This window comes from Mustela lutreola, chromosome 16 (genome assembly GCF_030435805.1).
Source record: "Mustela lutreola isolate mMusLut2 chromosome 16, mMusLut2.pri, whole genome shotgun sequence".
Classification (NCBI taxonomy): Eukaryota; Metazoa; Chordata; class Mammalia; order Carnivora; family Mustelidae; genus Mustela; species Mustela lutreola.
Window position 1 is genome coordinate 47,370,893 of NC_081305.1, and position 13,426 is coordinate 47,384,318.

Sequence of the window (13,426 nt, forward strand, 5' to 3'; positions counted from 1 at the left end):
TAACTTCAAGTTCCCTCCACTGGTGTGGCCCTGCTGGGCAGGAAACGTGTATCTCGCTCACCATGGAGAGTGGCAGTGATACTGTGGGCACCTCCCCATGGTTCCCAACTCCGGGCTGTATTCCTGTGTGTGTTATTGTGGGGGCAGGAGAGCTGGGGCTGTGTGGGACAAGAGCTTGTGTGACTCAGTTTCAGTCACCTGCCATTTTCAAAGGAGTGCGAAACAGTGTGGTTGGTTTCATTTTTACTGACCTGAACTCAAATTGGGAAGCCTTAACCTTTCCCAGATGCAGTGTTCTCCGATGAGAAGTATCTCCCTAGAGAGTGAACTGTGCCTGACCCACTTCCTGTACTAGATTTAGGGGTAGGAGCCTGTCATTACATTCACCTAAAGAAGCGCATCTACTCAGAACATCTGGTTTCCTTGAGGACAAGACACAACACAAGGAGAGAAGCCCAGGAAAAGGGAGGAGGATAAAACAGCTGACCGGAGGACCAAGGCCACTGAGCCGCCCAGTCCCATCCAGCCACTGGCTGGGTCCCTGTGGCAAATGACCGGAAAGGAGGCTACAACGAACTGACATATGCCTCAAAAGTCAAATATACACTGGATTTCAAAGGTGCCCTATACAGAAGTAAGCAAAACATCTCATGGGTGGTCTCTTATAGTGGCACGCTGGAAGGGGGACATTTGGGATCTACAGGAACAGGCATTAATTTCACCTTTCTTCTTGCTTCTTAAATGGGACTATGACAATAGCTAAAGTTCCTGATGTGGCCTGCATAGTTTCTACCAGAGACAGCTGTTTTCTTAAGTAGCTTATGAAGTCCGATAAAGGGAGAGGAGGCATTGCACGAGCACACTGGGGACTATGGGAAGACTATTCGTAATAGTTTTCCCCCAGGGGAGAAATTTCAAGTTAACTGGGAACTTACATCCCGGCATTGTGATCAGAAAATCAAACCAACCGGGCGCCTGGGTGGCTCAGTGGGTTAAGCCACTGCCTTCGGCTCAGGTCATGATCTCAGAGTCCTGGGATCGAGTCCCGCGTCGGGCTCTCTGCTCAGCAGGGAGCCTGCTTCCTCCTCTCTCTCTCTGCCCGCCTCTCTGCCTACTTGTGATCTCTCTCTGTCAAACAAATAAATAAAATCTTTAAAAAAAAAAGAAAAAAGAAAATCAAACCAACCGACAGAACCCTGATGGTTGGTGACCAAATCCAGCCAATGTAATTTAAGTATGGGTTCTAATGAGGATGGCAAGTCACCATTCAAGGGTCGTGGTTGTCAGACTGCTGTGAGCGGATTCAGGATTTAATGTAGTACTGTGGACCCTCAAGATAAATAACACAGAAACAAAAGCTTCTTAAAACACCAGGAAGAAGACTCAGTGAACAACAATTGAGAGATTAACTCATACATTTCTCAACAGAGATAAACCTTGCAAAACGTAACGTTTCAATGTGGAGGCACTATTGTTGCTAAAATGGTGGCTTAACAAAGGAAAAATATTCCTTTTTTGTGGAACAGCAACATGTGTGTTTTCTAATGCCTGTGAGTCCTGTAGAGGAACTTAGAGCCACCCTGTACCATCCATAAGCACCCCTCCCCAAAACGTCACACGTAGTAATGATAAATTCTGTGTATCCGGTTCCTGTATACAGAACGCATTTGTGGGGTTTCTCAATGCTTTGAAAATCCTAGTTTGGAATATCGAATCCTTGGACAGAAGCCATCTCCAGATCGGCTACATTTTGTCCCCCTTTTTCCTGTAGTTTCTGGGATGTGGCATTAGAGGGCACTCATGACAAGGCCCTCAACACGAACGAACTCCACGTTCCCCTTCTGCCTCCAACCTGCTGTCCAGGGATGGGCGACCTAGAGCTCTGGGTTCCCGCAGTCATGTCCATCCCTTTGGTTGGAGGGCGTTCAGGCCGCAGACCGGGCACCCAGGCTCGTGTGTGCTTGTACCAGTGTTTCCGTCAAGGACGGCTGGGTCAGGTCCAGAAGGGACGAGCTGGGGCTTCGGGCTCTACAGCATCCTGGCCAGTGTGAGGTGGGCCTACGCGGTGTGAGTCCTCTGGTGCTTGGTGAGCGACGAGCTGTGCGTGAAGGCCTTGCCACAGCCCCCACACATGTAGGGCTTCTCACCTGTGTGGATCCGCCGGTGCTGCGTGAGGTGTGTGCTCTGCCTGAAGGACTTCCCGCAGTGTGGGCACTCGTACGGCTTCTCGCCCGTGTGCGTGCGCTCGTGTTGGCTGAGTGACGAGCTGTGGCTGAAGGACTTGCCACACTCGTTGCACCCGTACGGCTTCTCCTTCGTGTGGATGCGCTGGTGCTCGATGAGCAGTGAGCTCTGGCTGAAGGCGCGGCCGCACGAGCTGCACTCATATGGCTTCTCGCCTGTGTGCACGCGCTGGTGCTGCACGAGCGGCGCGAGCTGGCTGAAGGCGCGGCCACATGCGCGGCACTCATATGGCTTCTCGCCCGTGTGGATGCGCTGGTGCTTGGTGAGCGATGAGCTGTGGCTGAAGGCCTTGCCACAGTCGCCACACGCATACGGCTTCTCACCTGTGTGGATGCGCTGGTGCTGTGTGAGGTGTGTGCTCTGCCTGAAGGACTTCCCGCACTGGCCGCACTCGTACGGCTTCTCGCCCGTGTGCGTGCGCTCGTGCTGGCTAAGCGACGAGCTGTGGCTGAAGGTCTTGCCACACTCGTTGCACCCGTACGGCTTCTCGCCCGTGTGGATGCGCCGGTGCTCAGTGAGGAGCGTGCTCTGGCTGAAGGCCTTGCCGCACTCATCACACTCGTACGGCTTCTCGCCGGTGTGCGTGCGCTGGTGCTGGATCAGCGGTGTGATCTGTGTGAAGGCCTTGCCACACGCGCGACATTCGTACGGCTTCTCGCCCGTGTGGATGCGTTGGTGCTTGGTTAGTGATGAGCTGTGGCTGAAGGCCTTGCCGCAGTCGCCGCACGCGTAGGGCTTCTCGCCTGTGTGGATGCGCAGGTGCTGCGTGAGGTGAATGCTCTGGCGGAAGGCCTTGCCGCACTGGCCGCACTCATAGGGCTTCTCGCCCGTGTGCGTGCGCTCGTGCTGGCTGAAGGAGGACCTGAAGCTGAAGGCCTTGCCGCACTCGCCGCACTCGTAGGGCTTCTCCCCAGTATGTGTCCTCTGGTGCTGGATCAGCGGGGCGATCTGGTTGAAGGTCTTCCCACACTGAGTGCACTTGTAAGGCTTCTCGCCTGTGTGGATTCTCTGGTGCTTGGTAAGCGCTGAGCTGTTGCGGAAGCCCTTTCCGCACTCGTGACACTCGTAGGGCCTCTCTCCTGTGTGTGTTCGGTGGTGCTCGATAAGAGCTGAGCTGTGACTAAATGCCTTTCCACAGGCCTGGCACTTGTAGGCCTTCTCCTTTGTATAGGTTTTTGGTTGAGCATTGAACCCTGGGTCTGGCTTCCCCCTCTTCACGCGTGTCCCCAGCATGTGGAGGCCTTGCCTTTCAGGAGTCATCGCCTGAGGTGGGAGACGGGGGCTTAGAATCAAATTTTCCCCGAACCCATTCCCCTGCTGCTGCTGCTGCTGCTGCATGGGGGTCCTCACAGGCGTGAAGGCTGCCTGCACCATGCGGCTGTCTTGGCTCTCGTGACTCTGTCCCCAGTGGCCCTCGGCATTGTCACCCTCGGCATCCCACAGACCTTCCCACAGGAACCTTTCCACCAGGTCACTGCTGCTTCTTTCTTCCGTGATGTCCTGCTTTGGAGAGGACAGTCTGGTTTTGGGTCTAGTTTCCAGGTCTGAAAGAAACAAAAATGGAGATGCCCCTTAATTCCAGTTTGGGGGGGGAAGAATTTGCAATGGGCGGGTGGCTAAAGACTAAAACTGGTGGTTTGGAAAGGCTGAAGGCACCAGTGGCTTCGACCACTTAAAAATACAGCTTCGCAGATCAGAGGAGGAACAGGAGCAGGGAAAAAGGCACGGGGAATCGTCAGAGACGGGGCATTTGGCAAGGGGAACGCGGAGAATGAGGGCACGGAGAGGATGCAGGGCAGACAGCGAGCATCCAGGCAAGCATCCGGGGAAGCTGTCAGCAGAAGCCCCAGGCTGGAAGGGGCTGAGCAATGGCCAGGCCCTGGCGAAAGCCGCCCCTGAGTGCCAGGCGCCAATGGAGGAAGACCTGCCTCTCACCGGTGAAGGACCAGCCGGCGCAGCCCTGACGCTGCTGCTCCAGCTCGGCCAGATCTAGAGAAACCACCAGCTCCTCAGACTGGAGCCGGCTGACGTGTGTACGGCCAGAGGCAGGGATAAGTGACCGGAGGTGAGCAAGAGGACTTGGATCTCGTCTGTTGGGTCTGTTTCAGCCACTGGGAGCCCCCAAGGGCACGGCTTCTGTCCACCTTGGTCACCACTGCACCACCACCCACGGCAGAGGCCAGCAGACATGCTGAATGAACAAACGAATGCATCCCCTCCTCCCCCTTCCTGGCAGGACTGCCTTCTGGCCTGGTACCCAGGGTGCCCTGCACAGCCACAGCCTCAGCCTGGCGTCCCCAGCTCAGCACTGGACTGGCTTAAACGTGTGAGGGGGCAACCTGCCATTTACATCACACTCTGATGAAGTGTTCAGGAAAAAAAAAAAAAGAGCTCAAGCCACATGTGGCTGGCAAAACAGTGGTCCCCAATACGGCCACATTCTAATTCCTGGAACCAGTGAGGAAGCGGTCACAAGTGTTCTGATCTGTGAGTGAGGGACATGGGAGGGCCAGAGTGACGGGAGTGACGGAAGAAGACCAGAGTGAAGGGAGAATACCTCAGAGCTGTGCTCACTGAGAGGATGGATGAGGCTGTGGGTCAAGGAATGCGGGCACGTCTGGGAGCCGGAAGGAGAAAGGACATGGGTTCTCGCAGGCTCCTCAGGAGGAATGCTGCCTGCTGCCCCTGGACTGCAGCACCAACACCAACACTGGAACTGGGAGACAATTCCTGCTGCTTTAAGCCACTAAGCTGCTGGCAATTCATTACAACACCCACAGAAAGCGAATGTCCTAGACAAGGGCTGCTTGCTCCTGAAACTATAGAGACGTGGTTGTGACTCCTCCTACACACTGGCCATTCTTCCTGGGCCCTGGTGACAGGCTGCTGCTTAAACTAGGTCAGGGCCTGACACCAGTGCGGGAAAGCTCCACTTCCTACAGAGCTGGTACTGGTCGCAGGAGCTGAGTAAGATGTACCAAGAACACAGACTGCACAGACATGCAGAAGTGCCCAGATGGGATCTACCAACCCACAGTCAGGTGAGTCGTTAAAGATTCTGTGGTTTAAATCTCTGAGGTGAGAGGGTTTGTTACAGAGAAAGAGCAGGCTGCTGCCCCACCCCAGTGCCTTTGCACTTGCTGGTCCTTCCGCCTGGAATTCTGTTCTCCCAGCCTTCTCGAGGTGGCACTGTTCTCATGACTCGGGCTTCAGCTCACACATCACCTCCCTGGAGAGGCTAGCCTCCTCTCTGCTCAGGTCCTCCTCACAACCTAGGGCGGGGGGGAGGGCGCCTCGCGCCCAGCCTCAGTATTCATCATACACCGTAAGTATCTTGTGCAGCTATGATTCTACCTGCTTACTGCGTACCCCTTCCCTCACCAAGGATGTTGGCTCACTGAAGGCCTCACTCACAGGAGAACAGGTCCTTGGTGCACGTTTACCGAAGACTGAGTCATCAGTTCGCTCTGAAGAATTCGAGGGCAGATATGGAAAGAGAGTGCCACGGGGCTGAATGGGCTCCTCCCAGCCCTGCAGGGCTCTCCCCTCACCTGGGCACACATGCTGGGGAACCCCTGCATCTGCCACCCATAGCTCCTCCTGCTCCAGCGGGGAAATGACATTCGGCCTGGGGAGCCAGCATTCTGCTCAATGGGGAGGATCCATGAGTATGCGCTGGTATTCCAGGACCCTTCTCATCCTTCTGTCCAATCCACCTTCCTTCCTCCGCGACCCACTTGGCTGCAGGCCCCAAAGGCCACAGCTGTGGTAGAGGCCCCGATTCCTGGCCCTGTACGGACCCAACCCTGGCTCTGGGCAGAGGGCTGTGTGACCCAGCTCCAGCCAGTCAGAGCTCTGCTGCTCCCCCGACCAACAGCTAGCAACAAGGACCAGTGTGGAGGGGACTTGGCTGCCACACAAGACGACCCACGGGCCTTCCAAGGGGGCCCAGGACAAGACACAGATGAGGTACTATGGCAGCTCCCATCACCTCTAGGGGGCCCATCTGCGAATGGAGGCAGAAGGTAACGCACTGGCAAGACTTGGCCCTGGACCCAGATGGAGGAGGTATGAAGGGAGAGGGCTCCTGAGAGACCACAGGAAGACTCAGGTCTACCCTGGGATTCTGCAGTCATGGGACCCACTAGGGCCCTCTTAACCCATGATTTTTGGCTCCTGGCATTTTCAGGTGGGATCTGTAACTTGAAACCAAACATCAGGTCTCTAAAACCCCAAACTACTCCTAGGCATTTGTTTTTAAGGCCTAGACCTACCCCAACTGTTAAACCAGGAGAATTAGAGTCTGTGCTGGGCGCAGACCATCGGGTGTTCAAGTGTGGCCTTACCCACGGAGACCAGGAGCCTGAAGGTCTCCAGCATCACATCGAGGTACAGGGTCCTCTGAGCAGGCTCCAGCTGCCCCCACTCCTCCCGGGTGAAGTCCACGACCACGTCCTCAAAGGTCACTTGCTCCTGAAACAAATGTCACACACAGGTGTTCTTACCCAGGCCAACCCCGGCGATGGCTGTTAGTGGGAGCAGCTGGCAGACAGGGACAGCCAAGATGAGTGGGGGAGGGGTTTTCTCAGGTCTGAGAATTTGGACCACGTTTTCCTGGGGGTGTGTGTGTCTGGGGGCTCTGCTGGAGAAAAGGGGGTCTTAGGATATAAGAGGACACACCCAAGTCATGCAAACACAAGACCCCTGAAATGCCATCATGGCTGTGACCGAGGAAGGGGCACAAAGCAGCCCCGGGAGGCTGAAAACCTCCCACGAGTCAGGTAGAATGTCCCCTGGTGTCCACAGCTGCAGTCACCAAGCTGCAGATTCCTGTCAGTCTACACTGCCCACAAACAAATACCTGAATGCAAAGTGGGGAGAAAGAAAGGAGCCAGTGGAGTGGTGGGAAGAACAAGGGAGTGAACCCAGATGGGAGGGGTGTCCAGTGATGGGACCCCTGGAAACCATTTCTTAGTCTAATTTTGGACATTTACATATTGGGGTAAAAACACAATCCCCAAAGAGAAAGCCTAATGGTGGCTCCTCGGGTGATCCTCGTCACCACCACACTTGTGTATGTTTTCTGAAATTCCTACACAAGGCCAATTTCTTCCGGGATTGGGTTGGGAATTCATGATTTTCTCAAAGGCACGTGAGGGGCAGGGGGGCAGCCATCCCCCACAAAGGCAGTTTCTTCTCACCAAATCAAGTGCTGTGGATGGCTGGGGCGGGGGGGTGGGGGCAGAGGCAAAGTCCACGGCTCACCCTGACACTGGGTGTCACTGCCCCGAGTGAGGGACACAGACAGGGTGTCCAAATACTAGATCCTGGCCCAGCAAGCAGCATCTGCCTCTGCTAACATTCCTCCCACCAGAGGCGGGGAGATGTGGGGCAGCAGACGGTGTGAACTAGGCATCTGGGGGTGGTGCTGTCCAGACTCGGCCTGAGACGGATGGGGCTTCAAACTCCAGCCCCAGGTCCACCCTGCACCTCCCTGCCCTCGTCTGTGATTTAGTGAGAATTCCCCAAGGAGGCTGCTGGGAGGCATAAAGAGATTCCCGTGATGTGTGTGCCAGGCCCCGCACAGAATGGGTGCTTTACCTGCGTAAGCCCCCATTCAGGCCGGTGTGCTGGAGGCTCGGGGCAGGGTTGATTTTCTTTGACCAATTTCCCCATTTCTTTTTTTTTTTTTTTTTTTTTTTAAAGATTTTATTTACTTACTTGAGAGAGAGACAGTGACAGAGAGCATGAATGAGGAGAAGGTCAGAGAGAGAAGCAGACTCCCCATGGAGCTGGGAGTCCGATGCGGGACTCGATCCTGGGACTCCAGGATCATGACCTGAGTCGAAGGCAGTCGTCCAACCAACTGAGCCACCCAGGCGTCCCCAATTTCCCCATTTCTGCTACATTTTCCCCACTTAGTAGGTCTTAGTGGTTCTCTGTAGAGTCCCAGTGAGCGTGGGTCCCTGTTCTGGGCACTGCAGAGGCCAGGTAACAACAGACACTCCCCTAGCCACAGGGTGCTCTTGCTCTAGTCGCAGAGTCTGGGAGCTGCCGGAAAAAATGGGAGGCCGGGAGGGGCGCTGCGGGAATGGTCATGCAGAGGTCTGCAAGAGCCACAAAGGCACTGGGATGTGTGCTGAGCGCTGGGGACATTTATGAGGGCACGTGGTCTGAGCTGGGCCCAAGTGTCCTGAGCTCAGGCCTGGCTTGGCCACTCCCAGCTGTGTGGCCTCAGGGCTGGGACGTGCTTCTGTGTCCTGGTTTCCTTATTGCAGCCTCCTGGGGCTGATGTGGGTGTAGGATGCGGTGCACCTACCGTGTGTCCAGCACTGACCACAGGCTTTGGCGTATTTCTACCCATTCACTGAGCGCCTACTGTGTTCTGGGTCTTTGCACACGGCAAAGATGGTCAGAACTGGTTCCCAAGGCCCTAAGCCTCAGGCCCCCCAACAGCTGGCCTAGAAAACCTTGTTCTCAGTTCTCCAGTTACATATATGTACCTGGCCCTTATGGAAAGTGCCTGGCATGGTTCCATCTTCAGGCCTTTACTCATGGTATTCCCCAGCCTGGAACATTCTTCCTGTGGGCCCTTGATCTCACTCCCAGCCCCCTTGCAGGTCTCTGGGGATCACTTCCTCAGGGAAATCTTCTGGGCTATACTGGGTAATGCCTGGGGCCCAAGCCATCTTCTTCTGGGCCTCATTTTCTTGCACAACATGTGGCACATTTACATTCCTCATAGGAACTGTAAGCCCCATAGGGATGGTAATTTTTTGCTTGTCTGTTCCTGCACCTGCAATTCCTACAACAATGCCTAGAAGGGCACCTAGTCAATGGCAGGTTACCAAGGGGACTGAGTGGAGTGAGCGAGCTGGGAGTACACCGGAACCCTGTGTCAGGAAAGTGCTCGACACATCAGTGGAATGGACTAGCACTGTCTTCCAGGATAGAACAGGGCAGGTAAAGACTCAGGGAGATCCTCTCGGAGGTGGTGAGGTGGGAGATCTGGGGGAAGATGGAGCTGGCTGGGCACATTCCTGGTGGGGGCAGAGTAAGGGCAAAGGCCCTGAGAGCAGAATGAGTCTGATGGGGGTGTGAGGCCAGGCCTGGGAGGCCTGAGTGGGAGGGTGGTGGTATACTCACCGGGGCCCCAGCAGCAACGAGCCCAGCGGTCATTCCCTCCTTCTCTGGCTTCTTCCAGAAACAGCCAGTTCCTCTGCAGGCAGTTCTGGTGGGGAAGGGGATGCAAGAGACTGGGCAAGTGCCTGTGGTGATCAGAACCACGCACCCCAGGATGTGCATGCAAGTAGGAGGGGCTGTGGCTGCTAGAGCCCGGAGTCCTGTGCCCAGGCCAAACTCAACTGCAGCAAAACCTCAGCCTGGCATTCTCCAAGCACCTACTGTGTGCCCAGTGCTACTCCAGGCATTGCTGACAGACTACCTTGAATTCTCCTACCCCATTTCACAAATAGGAAAACTGAGGGCCATGGCTAGCAAAGGGCACACCCCCAGTTGCCCAAATGTTTGATATTTCTGTTACTATGACAGAAAGCTAGATAGGGGGTCTTTGGGTACTGTTTACCTCAGTTTCTCCAACTCATAAAATCAGAGTGGTGAGCCAGCACAGACATTATAGGAATTAAGGTGTGGCAAGGGCTGAAGATGGAGCATGGTACGCAGCAGGATAAACATGAAGGCAGTCAGTGCAGCAGGAAAAGCCTCTTACTTCAGTGAGCATCTCCAGAGTACCCACACCTCCTCCCTGAGTGCCCCTGATTCGGGCCCAAGGTTGTATGCATTTCCCTTGTGGCTCTACCTCCCCTTGACGCTTCCTGTGCTCCCCTGATTCCGGCCCATCCCGTCTGTGCCCCGTTGTCTCCACAGCAGTTTCCAAGATGGGAGTTCTCCCGTTCAGTGATGTGTTGACAGGTTTCTTACCATCTCCCTGATTCCCCTGGGGGCTCTGGGGTATAGGGTGGGGCCTGGCACCCAGGACATCTAAACATGTGCTTGATGAATTAATGACGGAGCCTGGATGGTACTCAGTAAGACTTTAACATGAGCCCGCTTCCTGGGTCCCCGGCGGCTGGGAGTAAAGTGTGTGCTCTTGGACTCCCTCACCATCATCCAGAGAAGCCGGCTGCTCACTAAGGTGACGCTGCAGGGACGACTTCGCAGGGGGCCTCGGCCCTCCCCACCCTCCAAACCCCGGACGTCCCACCGAAGCAGGGGAAGGCTGCAGGTCAGGTGGCGCGTCTCTGAAGGGTCAGACTAGCTGGTCACTCTGACCGTGACGCCCGTAGCCGGTGGCTCCCACCCCTTTGGCCAAAGCCAGGGCCCCACACTGACCCCAACTCCTACTCTCAGACCCGGGGACACCCCCACTCGGCCCCGCCCCCACCGCCCCTGAGGCGACCGGCCCCGGGCTGAAAGCAGGAAAAGGGACTCTCCACAGGCGCTCGCGGGAAGACCCCGGATCTCCTCCGGTCTCGGCCTCTCCCGTTCCGGCCACCCCAGCCTCACTTACCAGCTGGACCGCAGGACAAAGGCCGCGCCGTCACCGGCCGGGTCTGAGCTTGCGCAGGCGGGTGCCCAACTACATCTCCCAGAGGGCGGCGCGCGCACTTCCGGCCGTTTCCGTGCTCGCCTCGCCCGAGTCCGGAGCCGTGGCTACCGCGCTCGCAGTACGAGCTCGGCCTCGAGGACCCACGCCGGCCTTAGCCTCGCCGACCCGCCCTAAAACCCTCCCACGACGCATTCCCTTGTCTGATAACCGGGGACGAAGGCCACGCCCGCCGTTGACCGGGACTGCGCCTGCGCAGGCGGGCGCCGAACTACAACTCCCAGAGGTCCACTCAAGGGCCCGAGCGCCTCCGCCCCGGCCGTCCAGTCGCGCAGAGTTGGAGTTTTGACGCTGGTGCTTGAGGCGCCGTCGGAAGTGCCCGGTTCCCGCGGACTGTGTGGTGGGCCCCGCGGACGTCGCCCCCGCGCTCGTACCGCGGCCCCTGGCCGGGGACTAGCGTAGAGTGGTCAGGGGGTGAGGGAGGACGCGGAGCAGAGGCCGTGGGAAGACGCCGAGGGGCCCTCTCCGCCGGGAGGACGCGGCCGGGCTGAGGCGGCGGGCGCAGGGCTAGTGAGGGAGGTGAGTTCTCTGGGAGCAGCGACGTGCGGCGTTCACGGTGGACACTGTGCCGTAAACTTTATTGTTGTCCGACAAACTGGAGTATCCGGAAACAGCGGGAAATGCGAGACACAAAATGACACACACCCAAGTTGAAACAGAGACACTCACCACGACCCGATACACGTGCGAGCCGTCGACACTTGCCACCGACCCCCCTCGCGGGCTCCAGGGATGCGTGTTTAAACTGCTCTTCGTCACTGTCACGTGTGCCTTTGAGCAGCAACGCAGTGTCCAGAGCTCGTGTGTCCGCACTGACGGAATCCGAAGCTGGTGGGACCAGGGCCGGCCGGGCGCCGGGCCCCGAGGATGGCAGCCAGCAGTGGGCCAGGCGCCAGTGGACGGGGTGTGCGCCGTGGCCGTTCAGCCCCACGAGCCAGACTTCCTTTCGCTGATGCGCGATCGGGCCGTGGGGCCGCGAGCGGACATGACTGCCCGAGGCTGAGCCTGGGCACTTGCCCGCTGAGAAAGACTGATTCCAGCCAGGGCTGGCGTGCTGGATCTGAAGCTGAGAAAACGTGTCAAGACGCGGGCGTTTTTTCTTTGTCTGGCACAACAATTTGTAACGACTCTGACTCTGAAAACAGCAGAGAGACAGTAGGAGTTCTCACATTGGGGAAAAACCTAGCTAGAAACCTTTTCTTTACACATAAAGACACTTGAAAAGATTAGGCTGGTTCTCACATGAGTAAAAGACTTTAAATTTCATAAGCCCTACAACACTGGTTGTTACAGAAAAGTACAGATGGCTCAAACACAGAGTGCACTGATGTAAACAAGGCAACGACAAGCTTTTCTTTAAAGTGTCTTGTACATTCATAGACTATAAAGGCTCACATTTGTGATTGTCATACGGAAAGCCCACCTTCTCTATACCACAGTATGAAGTCTTTAAAATATACATAAAATGTCAATTATCAGTTCTCTCACCTGCAAACCAAAATGTGAAAAAGATAATTGTTTACTTTTAGTTTCTTCTTCCACGGAATGTGTACGCTTCCCTTTACTTTCCCTTAACTGTATCAGAAGGCATGTACACATTTATGATGAAATCTTTTCCTCAGGTCTGGGCCGAGTCCTGGTAACAAGCTTTTGAAGGTGCCACACAGACTTGCATGCTCATGGGGACATACCCCAGCCCTAATATTGAGCCAGGTTGCCCTGGCCAGCTCCCTTGGGGCTTGCCCCTCTGTTATCTTCCCCTAGCCTCCTAATTGTTGTTTTTTTCCAAACAGCTTTCACAAACTCCAATGCCTGCAGGGGCTAGGCTGTAAACAGATGGGAGCTGATGGTCTCGACCAAGTAGGTGCCATGCGGACAGGTAAGCCTGGTGCACTAGGGCTGTACTTCTCAAAAGGAGCCAAAGATTCGTATTTGTGTGTGAAATCTCGATTCATAGGAAATTCAAAGAGTTCAAAACCACTGTCAATTAAAGAAGATGATCTGAAGGCTAGCTCTGTGTGGCCTTCACCCCTCCAGACCATGTTGTAGCCAGTGGCTGGGGCCCACTCATGCCAATGTCAGCTTCCTCAAACCACAGCGGTCACCACCTGGCTGTGACAGGATTGCACCAGGAGCAGTTGCATCAGGAATCAGTGTAGGTTTCAAGGAATTCTATAATCAAGTCACGGATAGCACGACTTCATTACACTCTTTTTGTTAAGTTGTTCAATATATACATTTAAATATATTACAGTGTGCCTTGTGTATATATTTTATCCTTTAAAAAAAAATCATTTTGGGAGACTCTAAACCTAGCAGTACCCAGGTCTCTGCTCGCAGAGGCCCTGGCTGTGGTGGGGAGGAGGGTGGTCTGTTTGCCTCTGGTTCTGGAGCATGAGATGATGAGGACTTGGACTGCACCCAGTACCTGGCCCAGCAGATGCTCTGTAACAAAGTGCTGGAGGACAGACAAGGAGGCTGGGAGGTGTCCCAATGGGAAGCTGTTGGCATCTTGCAGGGAACACTGGCAGACGAAGGCACAGGGTGAGCCAAGGG

The 13,426-nt window shown here is 55.6% G+C and overlaps 1 protein-coding gene across 3 annotated transcripts; it reads right to left on the reverse strand.

Moving 5' to 3' along the window:
- Positions 1-1,294: 1,294 nt before the first annotated feature.
- ZNF135 (zinc finger protein 135) lies at positions 1,295-11,026 on the reverse strand. Of its 3 annotated transcripts, none has more exons than XM_059152300.1 (4): positions 10,775-11,026; positions 9,391-9,475; positions 6,591-6,717; positions 1,295-3,788 (listed from the first exon to the last, which is right to left on the reverse strand). In XM_059152300.1, exons 2-4 carry the CDS (start codon positions 9,421-9,423, stop codon positions 2,059-2,061), a joined length of 1,890 nt encoding a protein of 629 aa, XP_059008283.1. In that variant the 5' UTR covers positions 9,424-9,475; positions 10,775-11,026; the 3' UTR covers positions 1,295-2,058. The 3 variants fall into 3 exon arrangements, with proteins under 3 accessions (XP_059008283.1, XP_059008282.1, XP_059008284.1); XM_059152299.1 differs by lacking the exon at positions 10,775-11,026 and adding an exon at positions 10,064-10,613; XM_059152301.1 differs by lacking the exons at positions 9,391-9,475; positions 10,775-11,026 and having other exon boundaries at positions 1,295-3,507; positions 3,690-3,788; positions 6,591-6,599.
- Between the last annotated feature and the right edge of the window lie 2,400 nt (positions 11,027-13,426).